This window comes from Cryptosporidium ryanae (genome assembly GCF_009792415.1).
Source record: "Cryptosporidium ryanae isolate 45019 chromosome Unknown contig_5, whole genome shotgun sequence".
Lineage (NCBI taxonomy): Eukaryota > Apicomplexa > Conoidasida > Eucoccidiorida > Cryptosporidiidae > Cryptosporidium > Cryptosporidium ryanae.
The window spans coordinates 382,340-404,375 of NW_027125531.1; the positions used below are offsets into that span (position 1 = coordinate 382,340).

The window sequence follows — 22,036 nt, forward strand, 5'->3', positions numbered from 1 at the left end:
GATATAAGGTTATGTAATAAAGCTTATGAGAAATGATTTTGTGATCTAGTAGTAACTGAAAATAAGTAAACGCCATACAAGAACTTTAATATAAAATGTTAATTGTTCTACTGATATTTGAACATTATTTTATTTCATATTTAATTTTTTTAAATAGTTAATAATTTCAATTGATAAATTAATGGAGTTTTGATTTAGAAGAGAAATATCGCCCTTGCTCTCTGTAACCATCCATCCTGTTTTGAATATTGGACACATGTTTGCATCTGTTTGGATTTCAGAAAAATTTCTGTCATCATTAAATATTTGTCTTGTATCTACTTTAAACCCAAGTGAGGTTATTAAAAGTTGGCACGGAATAGTAAATTCTCCATTTTTTTCATCAATATTTTCAATTTTATCGTAATTCCTCCTAAATTGAATTCCATTAATAAACCTAATAGATTTCGAACCCCCTCTTATATTTATTTCGCTAGTAAAAATTTTGTTGGGAGAAAAAGAATTTTTGAAGTGTATATTTACGAAGTTATTGTTGAAAGTGTTCAAACCTTGAATGTATTCAAGGTGATTTTCAACCATTTCTTCAAATAAAGATTTCATTTTTTCGCGTCTCCTTTTCTCAATGAAATCAAAACATTCAGATTCTGAATTTGGGTCTTGAGACAAATTGAAATCTTCTTCCGACATCATAACCCTTATATTTCTGGTCCCTGGATTTCTGTTAATTATTGTTTTTCTAGATTTATCTAAAAGTTCCTTTATTAATTGATATTTAAATGAATTGTAAATCCAAGCTCTTCTTCCAATAATATATATATTTTGAAATAGTGGATAGTCAATTTTAGAAGCATCTCCACTATTAAATGTTTTAATTAAATTCAAATAATCAGGATTTATATACTCGCTTTTTGAAAGCTGAAAATAAGAGTAAAACGATAAAAGTCTCGCTATATCCAATGCAACATTACCATTTCCAATAATAACTGCATTTCTCTCCTTAGAATTTAAAATGTAGTTCCTAAATTCTGTAGATGTGTATCCGTAGTATATTTCACTATTACTATATTCTACTGATTCTTTATCGTTTAGACCACTTAATGGATTTTTATTTTCAAAATATAAATTACATTTTTCCTCTAAATGTGAAAATTCTCCTGTATAATAGTTGTTCTGATTAAGTGATTTTAATGTTTTTCTTTCCCCTAATACAGAATTTATATTCAAAATATTTCTGAACTTTGGGTGATTGTTGTAATATAGTACCCAATCCCTCGAGGGGAATATACCACCTATTTTTTCGTTTGATTCTTGCTTGTCTATGTTTCTTATTTTCAATGAATTAAAACTCTGAACCCCCCCTACAGCAAGTACTAACGCATCATATTTTTTTCTCAAATCATTAATGGTAACATCATAACCAACAGTTACATTTCCAATAAATTTAATTCTATCAGAATATCTTTTGAATAACGTGTTGTCAAAGTTTTTCATTAATCTCTTTATCTCAATTTTGTCCGGTGAAACGCCATATCTTATCAATCCATAAGGTTTACTGAGAGAATCTAACATGTGTATTTTTACAGATAAACCTTCTTTTTCTGAATTCCTAAAGATAGACTTTGCCAAATAGCAACCAGATGGTCCAGAACCTACGATACATAATTTGTACACAGGTTTGCACAAACTCTTATTCGAGAAATCAAAATGCATATCTCATATTTATTATAATACAAGGCAAATAACAAAATAAAATGGGTAATTATGTGGGGTAAAACCAAATACTAGGGACACCTTATAATAATTAAGGTAACAAAATTTATATTGAATTACTCCTGTATCAACATCTAGCGCCTAGTATTTACATTCTTGCGCATTTCCCTTGAAAAATCTGAAAATGAAATCACATTTAATTTGAATTCAGGAAATTCGCCTAGGTATTTGTTAATATCATCTGCAAATTTAGATCCACCACAAAATATAATACAATTTGATTGATTTCCGTTGATAGTTTTTCCTGGGAGAAATAGTTTTAGATACTTCTGCGAGACTCTCTTTATATCTTCAACTTTAACAGCTAATATTTTTTCAATAATATATTTATCGAAATTTGGTTTTATTCCTACATTCATATCGAAATTTAAACCTTTTGCCCATGAATTGAATTTTCTATGTCTTGAAAGTTGTTTAAAAACAGAAACTCTGATTGCTTCAACAATATTTAAATTATAATAAAATTTTTCATAGTATTTGGGTACTTTTCCATTTAACTCTATTTCCTTATTCAATTCTTCTTCTGTTAATGAGATATCACGAAATACACTCCATGTCTTAAGAAGAGACTTACCTATTGATGTGGATTCGGAAACGCAATTGGAAATTTGACCAGTTGACATACATATATCAATACAACCGCTATATGCCAATCCATTACCTCTTATTTCATTAAAAAGAAGTGAAGATGGATCCCATAAATAATCTGAAAGCACCAAAAGAGGAGGAATGTCTGGATTGTAAAAATGAGTACCATTTGGTTCATAACTAGAGAAATTATTAAGGTTTATACTTTGAATAAAACATGCAGTTGGGGAACTAGGGATTTTTACAAAAATAGAATTTCCGAATTCTCTAAGACTGAATTCCATGTCACACATATTAAGTTCAATTCCTAGTTTAAGAGGCAACGCCTTTGATAGTGTCTCCCAAGGTAAAAAATCAAGATGTTCACTCACAGAATTAAGTTCAAAATCTCCCAAGTTAAATGTGAAGTGCTTTTTTATATTTATATTTGAAAATTCTCGTGGACCAATCACATATAGTGAAAAAAAATTCTCGATATTTGTTGGTTTATAAAGTGGCTTGATAAATAATTCATGTACCCTTTCTAAATCACTTATGTACTTTCTTGGACTTTTAATGAGTTGATCTATTATACTTTCAAAGTTAGGAATGTTTACAATGTTAAATAATGAATTAATATTGTAACAAAATGAGTTTGAGAGGCAATTTATTAAGTTATCTTCTGACAATTTTAGCTCCATAATCGTTCCTTTTATTGTCCTAGCAACAGTTGAAACTCTTTCATGCTCAATTTTCATACCACATATAGAACTCATAACCAAAATGCATGAAAGTTCTATGTATTCCTTCGGAGTTGTCCATGTTATTTTGATTTGATTAGGAGTGGTGTTTGAATCAAGTATCCAACCATCTGAAAACTCTGCATTATAATCGATACAAAATGTATTCATTAACTTGTCAAGTTTATCATATTTTATAAATTCTTTATTTAACCATTTCAACTCGGGGATAAATGGTTTTTTGTCTCTCAAACTATTATAATAATTGATAACACCTTGATTATTTGGATTAACTATTTCAACTGAAGTCTGAAAAATCAATTCCACTAGAAATGAAGTGAGAAGTTTGTCTAAAGCAGAAAGGTCATTATCAATGTTCAATCTAAGTTGTATATTGAAAAACTCTGTGTTTTGATTTATTAAGTAGAAATACAGACAATTTGTTCCAAATTCTTGAAAACTCAGCTTTTTGAACTTTAAATCGCATTCTTGAGAAAATTTACTTAATTTGTCTTCAGAGAAGCTAACATCTGTGATAATAGTTGCATCATTCAATTTTAACTTTTTAAAATCCAATGTGAAATTAAAGGAGTCAAGAATAATTGAAGGTATAGAACGTCTTTTATTTGCCGTAACCGCACTTTCTATTTTCTCCTTTATATTCTTAAAATATTGTTCATCATTGTTTTTTAACCTTTCCTGCTGTTTCAATTTAAATTCGTTGGAAATATGTGTAGACAGTTTATTGCTTGGGATGAATTCAATGCAATTCATTTTATCAGGGTCCAATGAATCGTTTAATAGCTTCTGCCAATATGAAATATCCTCCTCAAATAACTCCTCCAAGTACTTATGCATATTCAAATACTTTTTAATTCCAGGTAAACCATTCTCTAAACCATAGTTCAGATAGTCAACCAGTAGTTTGTATATTGTACTTAAAGTATTGTTTTCGAGTGATAATAAATGACCGTAATAAAGTCCTTCTATTTTGCACCTAATATCTGATAAAACTATTTTTCTTGTTTGATTTCGATATTCTAAAACTACCTTTTTAAATATATTTATTAATTCTTTTGACCTATTGATTTCAACACCTTCAAATAAAATTTGATGAAATTTATTTACTTCACATGTAGATAATATATCAATGTTTGAACAGATTTCTCTTTCCACAACAAATTCTGTAGTTAATGGGGATTCATTACCGTTTGCCAAATAATGCAATAGAACAGATACAGAAACCATCTCCTTAATATTTGAAAAGCGACCAAACTTCCAGGTGAAGCTCACTGATACAAGTTCTTCTTCTTCTGCTGGAAACGGAATTATTAAATTCCAAGGTGATATTGTTAGGTCATTATTGCTTTCAAAATTAAATTTACGTTTCAAAATAAGATTAATATGTTCAGATTGATCTGAGTTAAAATCTATTTTGTTAATTTCTTTTACATATAAATTATTTTCAACAAGAAAGTTTCTGAAAACATTAAATATAGATTTTTCGTCTAGATTTCTACTTCCAGATATAAAAATTATAAGATTATCAAGTGAATAATATTTGGAGTGGAAATCCTTTAATTCATACAAAGAAAGATTCTCAATTTCAGTTGTTCTTCCAATACATGAAAAAATTACATCATTGGCATATTTTTCAGTAATTTCATCATATAACCCCCAAGTTGTTTTTGATCTGGTATTATTTCTTTCATTCGAATTACAAAGTGTAAAGAACTTTGATAGTATTGAAACGATTTCATCGTAATCTCTTTCATAAGATGATACCTCTGAGTAAACAACTCCATGATATTCTGCATTACTGTCTAGATGCACTATTTCTGTCAAAAATGACTCCTCAGAGAGAATAGGATTTAACAAATGATCCAACCATACATCTAACATTAAACAAAAGGATTCTTCATTTATACTTTCAAATTCATATGATGTTGAATCGTCTGTAGTAAATGCATTTACGTAAGGACAATATAATCTATTAGATATTTTGTCAATACTATCATTGAATGGAAACTTCTTGCTTCCATTAAAAAGTAGATGTTCCAACGCATGTGGGATTCCCCTATTATTTTCGGGAATAGTCGTAAAACACATTTTGCAGTGTGTAAATAAAGGTCCTGAATCTACATTATTTCTCATAAACGCAAATATAGTCCCTGTGTTGTGTTGGTATAATTCCAAGAATCCGACACTTGAAATTGGGACTGAAATGAGAAAAATGAAGTCACATTTACCATCTTTCTCATAATAAACCATACTTCAGATATATATCATACAGAGGCGTCGGTAAAAAGTTAAATAATAAAGTTTTATTAGTTTTCAATGAGATTAGGCAGCATTTCTATTTCAGAGTAATTATTTGGCGCCGCTGTATATTTTTGGAATGTTAACGTATTAGTAATCTGAAAAGGTCTTAAAGTTTATTAACATTTTTTTTTTATTTTGATAGACTTATTAATATGAAGCATATATTGTGTGAAAACTATTTTTAAATTCTCACTAAAAGTTTTATCAAGTTCAATATATAATGGTGAGTACAAACAAGAAAAAAGTCAATAAAAATAACTATTACAAGGGTGATAATAGAGTGAATACTATGGAATGTGGGAAAAAAAGGAAAAGAGAATATTTTTCAAAGGAAACAGATCCAAGATCATTATCATTTTCCACTTCTAGTATTGATTCAGGAAAGCATAAATACTCGATTAATACTTTTGTAAAAAAAAATGACACTGAAGAATCATTTAAAAAATTAAATCCGGTAACAGTAAAAAATCAAAAAGATGGATTTAAATACATCGGTTTTAGATGTAGAGTTGCAGTTTCTATGAATAAAATAAAAAAATCTGTGAACCTTCATAGTTCGTTAAATTGGGTCGAGGGAATTATAAAATATTGGGATCCTAAATTTAAATTATTTTTCATTCATTTTCTTTTGGCTCCATCCATAAATTCATATGACTCTACTATCCCAGTAAATCAGTGGAAGCACCTAGTTACACAATTTAATTCTCCTCCAGCAGAATTATTAATTAATGATTTAAAATTATCACCATATGCATTGGACAGAGGTTGGTTCAGTGCAAACCCCTCGACACTTAAATATTATGCAGATGGCCCATTAATAACCCTTTCAACTCCAAAAACTATAAAGAAAGTAGAAAGTAATAGCCAGAAAATATTTATTTGTTGTAAGTGCAATATAGAAATAATAGACAATTCTTTTGTAAGTTGTTCTACTTGCAACGATAAATATCATAATCAGTGTATAACAATAAACGAGAATAGCATTGAAGATTTGAAAGATAGTATGAAATGTATAAGAAGGTATTGTAATTTAAGTGAATATAAATTGATTGAGATAGCAAAGAGTCACTTCGCATATCTGAAGGAATTAAAAAAAACGTTTAATAGGTCTCCATCAAATTCATTTCTCAAACCTCCAAATATTACCAATACTAAAGAAACTCAAATATCTTTTGATTTGGCAAATATTAAAGAAATAGAAAGAACTATTTCATCAGAAGTAAAAAATATTATTATGGAAAATTACAATTTACCACAGACTAGTGTCAGGAAATTACTTTCAAAATTACCAAATAAAATTGGAATGACCATAGATAACAAACAACTAGAACTTTTATGCAGAAAGTATAAATACTATAAAAAAGATTATTCAAAATTTACCACTGATTCAACAATTAAGGAGAATTTAAATTTGGAAAAGGTTCACACTGAAGCCAAAATTTGTTCTAATGATAATTCATTTGATGAGGAAAATATTCTGAAAAAAACATACGAAACGGAATTTAGGTGTAGAGACTGTATGATATGTATATACTGCAATAATTCTCTACTGAATGATATACCAATACTACTTAAACCAAATGAGCTTCCCAACAGATCTATATTATACACACAAATTCCATCAAAAATGCAAGACTTTGTTGTATGTACTGTTTGTGGTATTTGTTTTCATGGATGTTGTGCGAATTCATTTATCCCACCATTATTACTAGGAGGCAATTATTTTAAATGTTCAAATTGTTGTGCTTGCATTCACTGTGGATATAGAGATGAAGGATTTATCGACTGTACATCTTGGGATTCAACATTTACAACTTGTATTAGATGTTACAGAGGTTTTGAGAAAGGTCAATATTGTTTTATATGTAAAAAGGTATGGAGTTCTTCATGGGAGGGGCAATGGTTAAAATGTGATATTTGTTCATTTTGGGTACATTATAGTTGTGATGAGGAAATAGAAAAATCAATGGAACACTATTCAAAAAACAATAATATATATAATTGTCCTGTTTGCAGGAGCCATGATAATAAAATAAAACTTCAGAGAATATTGGATAACATTACATTTTTAGATAAAAATAAAGATTTTAGTTTGATCCCACCACCTGCATATCAGAATTACTGGAAGGTTGTCAAAATACCAATGGATATAGTTACAATTCAAAGGAAACTTGACAATAACCACTACGAAATAGATGAATTTTTATTTATGGAGGACATTTACAGGATGATATATAACGCTCAAATATCTCATATGCCTAACCATAGGATTTATAAGCTTTCGCTCAATATTTTAAAAAAAACGAATAGATTATATAAATTGCTATTTGGTGAAGATTCATTTCTCAAAAATGTCTCTGCTAAACACTATCCTACTATGTTAGCATTGAAAGAGATTGTCACTGAATATTCAAATAATAATATGAGTCACATCAAGAAAAACACGCTGAACAGCTTTGGTAGTGATGATAATTGTATTGGGACAAAATTGAACCGTAATATCATCGACTTTATTAGAAAAAATATTATTGAAGACTTTTTTTTTCTTTTTTCTGATGATGAAATATCTTTTAATAATTTTAAGATTAAACAGATATTTAAAATAAATAGCAGTGAAGAGCTAAACAATATGCTGATTGATTTGACTGCATGTTTTAATAATACTTTCTTTACTAATAATATTGCCTGTAAAAAATGTGGTGGAAAAATTGATGGAATAAATATAGCAAATAAAAACCAGTGTGATTCATGTACAAGATGCAGCTATTGTAAACATTTTATGAATACACAATTCATTCCTTTAGTTAGTTGTTCAGTATGTAACAAAAGAATACATTATTCATGCCTTTGGAATGAACCTAGCAAAATAAATAACAAAAGTTTGGAGTGCAACAATACAAGAAAGAATATGATATCAAAGGTTCACAGAATTAACGATAAAAGTATTGATGATAATGAAGATTTTATTTGTTCATGGAGATTATATTCTTCCTTTGTATCACCGAATAAATCTACTGCTTTGATTAACTCACCATTAACTGCAATTTTTGGAAAAGGATATTATCAATATATCGCAGGTGACATTTATATTTGTGATGAATGTGAATACAAAGTTAATGAAAATATTTTCATAAAAGAACATTTGAAATTGCACAATGCTTCGGAAAAACATATTATGAATGTTCAAAATTTATTAAAAAATATAATGTCTCAAAACGAAAATAGTAAATTGAATTCATTCTCAGAAAAAATAATGCGTATCTTAATAAGTACTAATCTCAGGGATAATTGTATTGATCCAAATTATGGTAATATAATTATCTGTAATATATGTTCAAAAATTTTTTATTGCAAGGATTTTATTGATCTAAAAGTAATAGCATTTGAAAAGGAACTCTGTACTTCTTCTTTTAATTTTACCTGTTTTACTTGCAAGGACATTATTTTTGGTACTGGAAATGTTTGTGATTATACATTCCCACCTATTTTAAATACTTTAATATCAACCTCTCAGTTCAGAATTAGATTTTCAAAAGACATTCATCGAATAGCTAAAATAATTTTAGATTCAATATTTAGTTCAGTAGTAAAAAGTACTGTAAAATTCAGTTCAAGCAAACTTGATATTGAAAAGTTAAGGAGTGAAATTATAAAAAATTACTTGGAGTCAAGAGACTCAATCACAAATCTTGATAACGTTAATAGGTCATCTTTGGTACAATGGTATCTATACTATATTCAACAGAATGATTTTTTGAATTTCTATAGAATCACTGAAGAATATCTAGAGTGCTTTTACAAACAACAAATTGTTACAGGACTTAAAGAATTAATTAATAAGAATACTTTGTCCCTAATAGTGTATTCTATTGAGAAAATGGTTTTGTTGAACAAAAATGAAACTGAAAATCATAAAAATGATATTAATAATTCCAGATTTTTTAGTAAATTAAATTCATATTTGAAAACTATTATAGGTTATAATAAATTCAAAGATGGATCAAACACAAATATATTAAGTTATCAAGCATTTATAGATGTTAAAACATTCACTGATATTGAAGACTCTCTCACGAATTTTTATTTAACACATAATTCGACTAATAAATGTAATGAATACTCGAAGGAACATAGATTAAAAAATGAAATAGTGCACGGCTTATCGCTTATGATAAACCAAATAATAATGGAGCATAATGATAACAGTTCAAATTCAATATTTACAGTATTGTATTCTCTTTTTCTATCTCACTTTAAAAAAGAACCTATTTCTATGGATATATGTCATTATTGTGGTAATGAATCAAATATCTTATTTGGTAATTTAATTACAAATACTAAAATAAGCAATATAAAAATCCACAAGGAATGTATTTTGTGGTCCCTTCCATTTACCTTGGAACCTATATTAAATAATATTGGGATGGGTTACGAGTCTAAATTTGATGTTAAAAAAAAGAATCGTATTTATATTCCAAAATTTAGTACATTCGGAAAGGTTTCTTGGCCATTAATAATGAATCCAATAATAGTAGATATTAATGATGTGATAATAACAATAAATGATATGAATGTTTTAAAATGTGAATTATGCAGTAACTTTGGAGCAACCATTAAGTGCTCTGGAAATGATACATGCCCCAAATATTACCACCTTGATTGTTTGTTTAATCACAACTTCAAACATGAGCTTAGTAACAACAAAACCTGTTCTTTAATCAATTGTGAATCTTCTGAAATTTCAGAAAATAAAAATTATCATATTCACATTAGAATAAAATATAGACGTGTTTGGTGTGAGAATTGTTGGCCTATTTATAAAAAAATTATTGAACCAAGAACTGACATTACAGAGGGTTTAACTGGTGGTATATTAAACAACTTTTCGAAATTGCTATCAATTGACGTTAGATTTGTTGAACCAGAAATTCTTATAACTTCTCCAATAGTTAAAAGCGAAAAGATTACATACGATATCCTTAAAAAGACTATTAAAAGACTGAAAAAAATAGATCATAATATAAATAGTATAAATAAATTTATATCATTCTTAAAAAAACTGAAAGATTACAATATAGTAAAGGAACCTTTTATTTTAAATAATTCTTTTGTCATTTTAAACTCGGGTGAAATAACTAGTGAACGAAATATTATACACTATGACAATGGTGAGGTGTTATTTATCCCAGATAATTACAGTTCATTAAGAATTTGGAGAAATAGAACCATTTTTAATGATTTATTTTCTATTTGCCACGACTTTACAATCTTTCATTGCTCAATAAACAATTACAGTCCATCAACATCAATTGAATTTCAGATTGATTGGGTTCCTGATCAAAAGTTCAAAAACAATATAATTCAACATTTGAAACTAAAAAATGAATATAATAAGGATGAAATGCACTTTTGTATTAGATTGGACTCCAAAGATATATTTTTCTTTAGAATTCCGTTACTAAGAGATAAAAACATAGAAAAGTTATACACAAATTTTTTGAAATTAATAAGGGTTAACAATAGCAATATAAAAGAAATTGATTGCTTAATCTGCCCAAAGTCTCTTTTTTGTTCAAATGATTTTACAGAAAAACAAGCAACTAGAAAGGATGTCATTTCTAATGATACTCACTATCATTCTCAATTATTTTTTGGACTCAAAGAAGAATTGGTTTATAGAAATTTGAAATCAAAAATGTATGAGTTTTATTTTAATAAATTTATTTCAATGATCTACTATTCAAATTTTGCCACTGATGTCTTGCATCCATGGATTTGGACGTCGCACAGACATTATAAATTTGAATTAAAAACCCAAAATGATATAACTTTTTATTATCCTCTTTTAGGAAGGAGTGAAAGTAAAAGAAGTGAAATAATAAGTAAGGATGATTTTATGATAATATCTGATAATGAAAATGTAGATCTAGAGAATTCAGAAATTATTAATATTTCGTTCAATCATTATACTCAAGACAACAGAAGGAAGAGACTAAAAGTAGAAGACATGACACCTTCAATGTTATACCGCTATTTGGAATCGTTTCCATACGATAAAAGATTGGAAATAAGAAAGTCCAATATTCATGGATATGGCTTGTTTGCGAAGGAATCTATTAATCCCGGGGAACCAATTATAGAATATGTTGGTGAACTCATTAGAAACAGCATAGCCGACAAAAGGGAAAGTTTGTATAAGTCAGAAGAAAACAGAGATGGTTCTTGTTACATGTTTAGACTGGATGAAACTCATGTTATCGATGCTACAAATATTGGGAACCATGCAAGGTTCATGAATCATTGCTGCGATCCTAATTCATTGTGCAAAATCATAAATATTGATTCAGACAACAAGCATATTGTTGTTTTCTCAAAAAAGTTAATTGAAAAAGATGAAGAAATTACCTATGACTATCAATTTAATGTTGAAGAAGCATCCGAAAAGATATCATGTCATTGCGGCGCCAACAATTGTCTTGGTAGAATGAATTAGTATCACACAATACCAAGAAAGCTATTTTTTCTAAACTTTGTTTGTACTCATATTTTCCTTTATTTCACTTCTCACCGATATATTTCTGCAACTTTTTAAAAACTCCTGATATTTTTCTTTACTAGTCTTGTAATCTATCACTGATCCCGCATTTATTACAGTTCCAGATTTTCTAAACCAATTTTGTTTGATTCTACTATAAACTATAGGTTCAGATTTACGTGAAATATTTGAACCAGTATCGTCCAAACAATCATCACTGTTATTGTCAAATTCCTTTTCCATTTTACTTAATTGATTAATTTTTGAACAATATCGTGCAACACTTTGTGGGCTCTTTTCAGAACTTTTCTCCGATGATTCAATTTCAACGTCATCAACTATCAGATTAATCACTTCTTTATTACTTAAATTGTAACTAAATGGATCATTTTTTAGTTTTTCTATGTTTTCATTATTATATATTTCATTGACTTCTTTCATTTTGACTTTTTCAAAGGCAAGATTAATTGCCTTAATTTTCTCTCTAATTAATTTCCCTACTTTGCTACCATTGATAACTGAATCTAATCTATTGCAAATATAATTTTGTATTAATTCCTTTATTCTGAGAAATTCATTAACTAGAATTTGTCTATCAAACTTTAAATCTCTTCTTAAAAATGTACTTTTCTCGATGATTCTGGGAACACTTAAGTTCTTATTCAGCACAATAAAATTAGCTTTCTCAACAAGCTCCCTAATTTTATTAAACTCCAGAATAATTTCCTTTAAATTTAAACTGCGATTTTCTGAATTATAACCCAAAAATTCACCTCTTCTGTAAACATAATATTTATTTGAATTCAAATCTATTAATTTATTTTGTTCTTTCTCTGTAAAATATTCATCCGCATTTATTATCACTAAGTATTCATCGTCAGAATATGGTTCAAAACTTGTCATATTTGTAAATTTGATTTTTACTAATACGTTAAAACCCTTATATGCTAATTTTATTCTTTATAAAAAAAAAATCTGTTCCCCTTTTATCTACTTTTGGGCCTTTAATCAAAGGTATTTTTAGACGTATAACAACATTATTCCATATTTGTCCACATTAAAATGATTGACAATCATGCGTCAAAAAAAGATTTCTAAATGAAGGCTAATAGTTCTATTTTCTTGTTTACTTATCTTTGAGTTATTTTATATGTGTTATAAGTATCAATATCTGAAATGTCAAATAATTTATTGGTAATATTGAATGAATTTGTTTTCTGAATTTGTGAAAAGAAGTTTCGAATACTTTGGACTAAACAAATTTTATCTTAGAGGACCTGAAAATACTCAAAAGACCACCTTTAATGAAATTTCTGGTTTTCATATTGTCGATGGTTTCAATATTTTTGAGTGCGAATCATTCTTGTTTATTTCAGATGACAAAACACATTCCGATGAAAATATATATTTAACATGTTCTGAAAGAATGGAAGTTGAGACTACAGGTATTAATAAAGTAACTTGCACTGATGAATATCACATCTGTAAAAACAATAAAAATACTGTTGAACTAAATGAGTTGAATTTTAATGATAAATTCAAAAATTCAACTGCAAGAACGGTAGCCGCTAAACTAGATAGTATCAAGTATGAAAATAGTGCAGAAGCCCTAATTACCAATAAATACGACCAGACCAAAATAAAATCAATTTTTAGTTTTTCAAATAGTAAAAATCCTGATTATTTTTGTACGACTCCTCAAGTAAAATGCAATAATCATTTTCAAACTAATAAAAATGAAAAGTTGTGCTTTACTCCAGAAAATTACAAAATAGAAAACGAAATTATTCTTGGAAAAGATTTTAGTAAATCTGAAATTTTAATTTTACTTAGAATAGAAAGAAAAAAACTTGCTTTGTTGGAAAATCAGCTTAGAAAGGACATAGATACATTAGAAAAAAGTAAATATGATAAAACGAACAAGCTTATTAATGATGATGTAATCAACAGCAACTTAATCAGTTGTCCTGCTCAGTTATATTTCATTAAACATAGAATTAATAATACTAAAGAAATTATTGAAAATATGGAAAAAGATATTGCAATTTTGGAACAAAAGATTTCTGAAACATATTAAATAGGTCCGAAAATATACGTTATTATACAATATGTAACTTTTTTAAGTGAATTGTTTTTAAATGAGCATTTGTTTCTATACAAGTCGATAATAAGCAGTTTGTCGGATGATAGTTCCATTTCAACAGATTTTTTCGTTTCAAGACTGGTACATGTAACCATAGTTACCTCTTTAAACGGAAAGTAAACTATACAGATCTGACTCCCTGGAATGAAATATTCTGTGCCATTTTGAATAATGAACCCAACTTTAGATGGTTCTAAAGATGTTATATACAAATAATTAGGTAGAGTATTTAAATTTCTCTTAAGTTTTTCATTCATCTCAAATGGTATTTGTTTGATACTTTCTAAATAATACAATAATTCATCTTTGATTTCATCATTTTCCAATATAATGAACCTAAAGTTTTTGCAAGGACCCAATTTGTCTATAAATAAACCTTGATAATCCCTCTTTTTGACCTCATAACAAATATTACTTCTAGAATTTTCTCCAAGCCAACTTGTGAAAAGGGAGGCACCAAATTTTGAAAAATCAGAATAAAAAAAATCTGTTAGCCGATGCTTTTTATTCAAGATGCAATATGGAGAAGCCCATCTTGAAACATCATTAATATAATTTTTATTACTATTTTTAATTAATATCATCAATTTGTCTACAAAAGTTAAGACAAGGGACTCTGTAAATATACTCAACTTAAAGCCGTATTCAGCCAAATTGAATTTATTACCTCTGCAACTATTACTTTGATACCTCAAGCATTTATCTTTCAAGTTAGTGTATGCATGAAATGCCTTTTCTATCGTCTTAGGTAATAACTTTACAATTTCACCTTCAAATAACGAATTATTAATCAAATCACATAATTCATTATCAAATTTTACAAATTTTAAAATTCCAATTTGGTTTCTTTCTTCTGTATTGCACTCAAGTTTGTTAATGCAATGTTTTTGTCTCAGACCTGTTCTCTGTTGAAGTTTTTCCACTATTTTATCCCTTGTTTCGTGTTCATTGAACACATCAACAACAAATTTCAAAATCTCCTTCACATCTCTCTGACCCCAAACCTTCTTTTCCTTCATAGTTAAATTTTAAGTATTCATTAATACATTTGTCTTTTTTTTCTGAATAATTTTAGGATAAATTAATCAATGTCTTTTTTTTTTGTAAAGAAAAAAAATTTCATGGCCCCACTGGCGCCTGTCACTTCTTTGCATGCAAAGCCTAATTGCTTCTAGCAACTTGTAAAATCATGCTAATTAAATGATTATTACTATTTATTTTAAAACAATGCTAGAAACTTAAATCTTGAGAGAATATGAGTAAGTGAGCAATAAATTTTAACAACATACTTCTCATGTTATTGAAATGCTTCAGAGGAACTGAATCAAATCATTTCTATGAAAAAACCTTCAATGAATTCATTTGATGAAAAAAGTGACAGCTCACCAATGTCTATTGAGGACCCTGATGAACCCTCTCCTTCGCCAATTAATCCTATAACTCTCAAGCATACTCTTAGGTTAGCATCAAGAGTTGGGATTCAAAACTCTTCGAAAGTAAGTTAATAATATTTAGCTCTATAAATACTTGAATTTTTTCTTAGTTCTCTGAAATAAATGTTGATACCTTTTCAGATACATCTCTTTTAATTAATTTGGACAACGCATTAAATGCAGTATCTATAAACAACCTGTCTTTCTCACCAACTCCGACAAAAGCTTTTTCCTTAGCAAAAAATGAACATAATAAATACAATGAAAGCGACCAAATACCTGTAAATAAGTCCAAAAACAAGAATTTAAAAAACAAAGTACACATTCAAAATAACAACGAGCATACTTTACAAACAAGAAATCACTTGGAACAAGACGATTTAGATGAAGAAGAAATTTCAAAACTAACTGAAAATGAAAATAAAGAAGAAAATTTTAAAGCTGGAAGCAAAACTTCAAATGCCCTTAATTCATTCCCAACCAGTAAATCTGTAAGATATTCTAAATGGATTCGAAGGGACACTATAACCGATTTTATTAACAGATATATTCCAAGATTTTTAATTCCTGCATTTAAGGCAATTAAGAAACTAAGAATAAGATTTGCAATACCAAAAAAAAGAATGAAAAATTCATGCTATTCTACGAGTAACCCCAAAACAAGCAAGAAAAATACGCTTGCTGTAAAGAAAAAAAAACTAGCCGCCAAACCTTTATATTAGCCACTTGTTTTAAAACTATCATAAGAACCTTCAGAATATGCACTGCAAACTAATTTATTAGTGTAACTCTTTAATTCTCATATAGATCGCTTTATGAATGTCGGATTTATTAAAAAATCTTAGTAATGTTTTAGTCGATAGCCATTTGAAAGCACCTTTAGATGATAAGGCCAAAGACAATGAAGAAATCCAAAATGATGAAACTATATTAGAACATGTTGAAGAGATCGAAAATAACGAATTTGAAAATTCAGAATTATGCGCTTCTACTGCAAGTAATAACTCAATAAATACATGCAAAGCTGATATTTCGTCAAAACTTGAACAATTTGAGCTGGAAGAAAAACTAAAAAAATTACTTGAAGCAACTAACGAATACTCCTGTTTATTGACTGGAGAATCATCTAGATCTGTACTGGTTAATAATAATTCTAAAAACTCCGGTTCTTGGAGACAGCACCTTATCTCTGAAAAAGAAGAAGATGATATTTTAATGAAGGAGGTTGAAGAAGATGAAAGAAATGAAAGTATTAATATTAATTGGTCAATCGAAAAAGTTTCAGAACAGCCAGATTGTATTACTGGTAAGATGAAACATTATCAACTTGAGGGATTGAACTGGCTTTTTCAATTGTATAAGCATAATATCAACGGTATACTTGCAGATGAAATGGGCCTGGGAAAAACCTTACAAACAATTTCTATTTTGGGATTCCTGAAGAGTACCTTTTTAGTTGAGGGGCCTCACATTATTCTCACACCACGTTCTACTTTGGATAATTGGTACTTTGAATTAAAAAGGTGGTGCCCATCTCTCAGAGTTGTTAAATTGCATGGTGACCGTCAACAAAGGGACGAAATATTTTTGAATATATTGTTTCCGGGATACAAAATTAAATCAGAAGGCACTAAAACTCAAAATTCTGAATGCTCATATCTAGAGGAAACAATAGAAGAAACTGATTGTACCTCAATTAATGCAGAAGGCAGTTCAAATAATGAATACGCTAACTTTGATTTTAAAAACGGGAATGTGAAATATAATATATGTCTAACAACATTTGAAATGGCTATTAAAGAGAAGTGGAGATTGCAAAAAGTATCTTGGCAATACTTAATTTTAGATGAGGCGCATCGCATTAAAAACGAGAAATCATTATTATCTGAAGTTGTGAGACTACTTAAGTCAAGGAATCGTTTGCTAATAACGGGAACCCCACTTCAAAATAATCTCAGGGAGCTTTGGTCGCTTTTGAATTTCCTGATGCCCAAATTATTCTCATCTTCTGAAGACTTTGAGTCCCTTTTCGATTTTTCAAAGCTGGATTCAGATGAACAACAAAAATGCGTTATAAAAACCCTTCATCGCATCCTCCGTCCTTTTATGTTAAGAAGATTAAAAGTAGATGTAGAAAGAGATCTTCCTCCAAAAAGAGAATTATATGTATATATCGGTTTATCTAAACTACAAAAGAAAATTTACTCAGAACTGTTAACAAGGAATCTTGATGTGTTGAATAGTTTTGGCTCAAATAAGACTCAAATGTTGAATTTATTGATGCAGCTAAGGAAAACATGCAACCACCCATATTTATTTGATGGAGTTGAGCCAGGACCTCCATATGTAGAAGGATTCCATATGGTTGAGGCCAGTGGTAAGATGGTTTTATTGCATAAATTACTTCCAAAGTTGTTTTCACAGGGAAGCAGAGTTTTGATTTTTTCCCAAATGACCAGATTATTAGATATTATTGATGACTATGTTCGTTGGTGTGGCTATCCATACTGTAGAATTGACGGTTCCACTCCTGGTATTGAAAGACAAGAAAGAATTGATATATTTAATAAAAATGGGAGTAACAAACTTATTTTCTTGCTATCTACTAGAGCAGGCGGTATTGGAATTAACCTTGCAACTGCAGATGTTGTTATATTGTTTGATTCTGATTTTAATCCTCAAATTGACCTCCAGGCAATGGACAGAGCCCATAGAATAGGGCAAAAAAAACCAGTTACTGTATATAGATTTGTAACTGAAAAAACGATCGAGGAACGCATTGTTGAGCGTGCAGCAAAAAAACTTAAATTGGATTCATTGATCATTCAGCAAGGAATAATTTCAAATTCTTCCCATTCTGCCCCTGATAATAAAGAGTTGCGTGAGATGATTCAATTTGGTGCCCAAGAAGTATATCATACTAGAGATTCTTCATCTGTAACTGATGAAGATATTGAAACAATTCTCGCTACTGCTCAAGAAAGAACAAATGAAATGAATGCAAAAATGAAGAAACTATCATCTGAACTTAATCTGCAAAACTTGAGACTAGATGGCGGAATAAAAACTTATATGCACCCAGATGAGACTAGCAACACAACGTTAAATAAAGAAAATTCTTTAAAAGATTCTTTTGTAACTGCTCCAGAAACAACCTGGTTTGAATTGGGAGAACGTAAAACAAAGTGGAAATTAGAACCATCCCTTAATAACACTTCATCCAATAAAAAACAGCCAAAACCAAAGCTAAAAGGTTGGAGAGCACAAGTTGGTGGGGGCCATGATTTTCAATTTTTTAATTCGAAAAGATTGGATGAGCTTGAAGGAATTGAAGAAAAATGGAACAAGTACTTGGAGGAAAATTTGAAGAATAAAAGTGTTTATAATGATTCTGATAGGTCTAAAATTGAAGATACTCAAATTGTCTGCGAAGAAGATAATTTTGACTTTCCACCAGAACTAAAAGAACTAAATGAAAACCAATTAACAAAGCTCCTAAACATTGCAGAAGAACATATGGAGGTTTCTATTGATAAAAGTAACTGGCCAAAAAAAAAACTACTTACAAGAGCGAAAGAGCTATTCTCCCCGAGTTTTGTTTTACCAAGATGCAACTTTATTAAAGCATTAAATGATTTGAAACTTATGTTTCAAGATGGGAGAGCATGGGACATGAATATTCCATGTGCAAGGCAAAAAAAAATCAAAAAATCAATTAAATTAGGTTCAAAGAATAAAAAAATTCCAAAAACATTTACAGATAAAATGAAGCAAGAGATGTTGGATTTGTTATCAGAGGGATTTTCGGATTGGACAAAAGCTGATTTTTTACGTTTTTGTAGAGCTGCGGAAGCATTTGGGACGAATATCAAATTGATTTCTGAGGCAATTGAAAACAAAACTTTTGACGAGGTTAATCGTTATTACAATGTATTTATTAAAAGATACAAAGAGCTTCCAAATGGTGAAAGGGTAATTAGTAAAATCAAGTCAATGGATGAAATTCAAAATTGGTTTATTGAAGCAAACAATGCAATTCATTTTTTAATAAACAAACAGGTAAAAAATAATAAAGTAGTGTTGGATATTCAAAATATTACTATTCCTTTCAAAATAAGAACTTCAAGCAAGCTTGAATTATTTAGTGAGGACGAGGACAGGGCGTTGTTGGCAGCAATGTATAGGTTTGGTACTCAATCTTATGATGAAATCGCAATATCTTTTAAGTATATGCTTTCCAGAATTAATTCTGTAAATTCATTTTATTCCTCGCACCATTCTGCTGAATTTATAAATGAGAGATGCAATGAAATTTCCAGAGCGGCTATAAATTATTTCAAAAGCTCCAATACAAAAAAATCAAGCTCTTCATCACGAAAGTCAAGAAATAGTTCCTTATATAATAAGGATAATCAAAATATACCCTCCTTATGTTCTTTTGATTCTGAACTCGATGAGGGAGATTCATCCAGAGAAAGTGTGGATGATTTTAGTGAACCTGAAAGTAGTGACAATTATTCAGAGAGTGACACTGTCTACATACAAAACAAACAAAACTCAAATAAAAAAAGATCTAATGAAAATATAAACAGAAGGAGTAGTTTATATAACAAAAGAAGTAAAAACTAAGCATATTAACGTTTACTTTTCTTTAACTTGTTTCTCGAGCGGTTTTAATTCTGTTAAGACTCGCCCGGTTAATTAGGGGCTTCAGAAAGGTTCTCCTATTTAGGACTCGTCTAATGTTTCTTTCCAAACAGATTCAATACTGGGTGACAATACCTATTATTATTATCGTATTTTGTGGTGTAGTTTTGAAAACTGTTCTCCAAATATCTTCCTCACATTTAAAGAAAAGAAAGACAACACCGAGGAGAGATGAACAAAATATAAATGATTCACTATTATCTACTCAGCGTGTCTCGCTAAGAAACTTCGAGTTTCAGTCTCATATTGGCAGGTCTAAATTAATAAAAAGCAGAGGTTTCCTCCTTCCTATTGAATCTCTTCAAAAAAGGAAGTTGTTTTACTGTAACAACAGAGACGGATATTTCCGAAATTCTCCCGAATCACCAAGTCCATTTGCTGCCCTGTCAAATCCAGGTATGCTATGTGTTCACATTTAGAACTCATTCAAAATATAATTAATTAGATCATTCTCTCTTGGCAGATGCAATGAAAAACCAATTTGGATTTTTGATCTTAAATGGTGGAATAGGCTATTTAGTCAGCTCTCTTTTTTCTGGATTTTTTGTTGCATATATTCCAATTTCAACATCATATTCTTTTAAAGGAATGCTTCAAAAAGGGGTCGAGATTATTCCAGATTCAAATACTTCATATCTATCTGCATTATCATTTTATTTCATCGTATTGATTTCATGCGGTGAGATTTCTAATGTACTGTTCTCTTTACTCGGATTTGAAAACACATCGAATATTCATCTCGATATTTCTATGGTTAATCAGCGAGGTAAGTTTCCATTCTTTTAACCAGTAGATTCATGTTCATACTTCCCAGCATCACCATTAGCAAACCAAACTGACTACTCTAAACTTTTCAGTGAGGAAATAGAGTCTCTTCACACCTGTGTAAGTTATTTTTCCTATATTTACTAAAAAATCTAAACAACTACCCTATTAAATTCAGTCTAACGACAGTCTCTTAGATGACACAGAAGAATTCGCCATTGAAACACTAAGCTAAGACAGTTTATATCGGTAATTTAATGCGAATATAATGTATATATCATTTAAATTTTATTTATACTAAAATTTACAACTAGTATCATAGATAATTGATACATTTTTGTTTTCATTTCTTGCATGCAAAATAAGAGAGCGGCAGATTGTTTTTAAAATGACTAAGCAACTTAGAGAAGTAGATTAAGATGTTCTTTCGTACAACAATTACCTAATACTTGAATTATATAAATTCAAATTGAAAAATAACGATTATATTGAGAATGTCGTAATGATATATTTGAAATCTATTCAATCGAGGCCAAAGACACGAAGGTTGCACGCAGTTTTTGTCTTGTCTTAACCACACTCAAATTAGCGATAACATTAGAATAAGAGTGAAAAAATAAATCTCTGAAATACAAGTGGGATCCAAAGATTCTTAATTTTTATTGTTTTTTTCTTTTACTGATTAATTAGCTTAAACTAATTATAACTCTATTGAATAACATATTAAACTTTGACTTCTTGAATAATTGCCTATTATTAATTTTAATTTGATTTAGATTTAATCAGTTCGAAATTTAAATTAATAATACCAATCTATCAAGGGTTTCTGGAACTTTTAAAAAATTAACTGTAAGATAAGCTCAAAACAACATATAATTCAGGTTTGTATTGACTGTTGATTTTCTTATTAATTATTAGATCTCTAATATTTTCAGTTAAATCCGGACAACTTTTGAAGTTTAACAGTAATAGTATCAATTTAATTTAAATTGAAACACAGTTTATTGATCTTTAATTATTTTCCAACAGTAAAAAAAAAAATATATATATATAT

The 22,036-nt window shown here is 29.0% G+C and overlaps 8 protein-coding genes across 8 annotated transcripts; 4 read left to right on the plus strand and 4 right to left on the minus strand.

The window, feature by feature from the left end:
- Window positions 1–129: 129 nt before the first annotated feature.
- FG386_002648 (uncharacterized protein) lies at window positions 130–1,710 on the minus strand (the record flags this gene model as incomplete). Its single annotated transcript, XM_067342097.1, has 1 exon — window positions 130–1,710. The coding sequence occupies one exon, from the start codon at window positions 1,708–1,710 to the stop codon at window positions 130–132; it is 1,581 nt and encodes a 526-aa protein (XP_067197702.1).
- A 134-nt stretch (window positions 1,711–1,844) lies between these two features.
- On the minus strand, window positions 1,845–5,348 carry FG386_002649 (insulinase; the record flags this gene model as incomplete). Its single annotated transcript, XM_067342098.1, has 1 exon — window positions 1,845–5,348. The coding sequence occupies one exon, from the start codon at window positions 5,346–5,348 to the stop codon at window positions 1,845–1,847; it is 3,504 nt and encodes a 1,167-aa protein (XP_067197703.1).
- Window positions 5,349–5,619: 271 nt separating this feature from the next.
- On the plus strand, window positions 5,620–11,892 carry FG386_002650 (multidomain chromatinic protein with the following architecture; the record flags this gene model as incomplete). Its single annotated transcript, XM_067342099.1, has 1 exon — window positions 5,620–11,892. The coding sequence occupies one exon, from the start codon at window positions 5,620–5,622 to the stop codon at window positions 11,890–11,892; it is 6,273 nt and encodes a 2,090-aa protein (XP_067197704.1).
- A 30-nt stretch (window positions 11,893–11,922) lies between these two features.
- Window positions 11,923–12,837, minus strand: FG386_002652 (uncharacterized protein; the record flags this gene model as incomplete). The annotated part of the gene is made up of 1 exon (XM_067342101.1): window positions 11,923–12,837. The coding sequence occupies one exon, from the start codon at window positions 12,835–12,837 to the stop codon at window positions 11,923–11,925; it is 915 nt and encodes a 304-aa protein (XP_067197706.1).
- A 301-nt stretch (window positions 12,838–13,138) lies between these two features.
- Window positions 13,139–14,011, plus strand: FG386_002653 (uncharacterized protein; the record flags this gene model as incomplete). The annotated part of the gene is made up of 1 exon (XM_067342102.1): window positions 13,139–14,011. The coding sequence occupies one exon, from the start codon at window positions 13,139–13,141 to the stop codon at window positions 14,009–14,011; it is 873 nt and encodes a 290-aa protein (XP_067197707.1).
- Window positions 14,012–14,149: 138 nt separating this feature from the next.
- On the minus strand, window positions 14,150–15,096 carry FG386_002654 (uncharacterized protein; the record flags this gene model as incomplete). Its single annotated transcript, XM_067342103.1, has 2 exons — window positions 14,150–14,155; window positions 14,179–15,096. 2 exons carry the CDS (start codon window positions 15,094–15,096, stop codon window positions 14,150–14,152), a joined length of 924 nt encoding a protein of 307 aa, XP_067197708.1.
- Window positions 15,097–16,329: 1,233 nt separating this feature from the next.
- On the plus strand, window positions 16,330–20,139 carry FG386_002655 (SNF2L-like with a SWI/SNF2 ATpase and a Myb domain; the record flags this gene model as incomplete). Its single annotated transcript, XM_067342104.1, has 1 exon — window positions 16,330–20,139. One exon carries the CDS (start codon window positions 16,330–16,332, stop codon window positions 20,137–20,139), a length of 3,810 nt encoding a protein of 1,269 aa, XP_067197709.1.
- A 113-nt stretch (window positions 20,140–20,252) lies between these two features.
- On the plus strand, window positions 20,253–21,217 carry FG386_002656 (uncharacterized protein; the record flags this gene model as incomplete). The annotated part of the gene is made up of 4 exons (XM_067342105.1): window positions 20,253–20,613; window positions 20,663–20,983; window positions 21,011–21,102; window positions 21,161–21,217. The coding sequence occupies 4 exons, from the start codon at window positions 20,253–20,255 to the stop codon at window positions 21,215–21,217; spliced, it is 831 nt and encodes a 276-aa protein (XP_067197710.1).
- Between the last annotated feature and the right edge of the window lie 819 nt (window positions 21,218–22,036).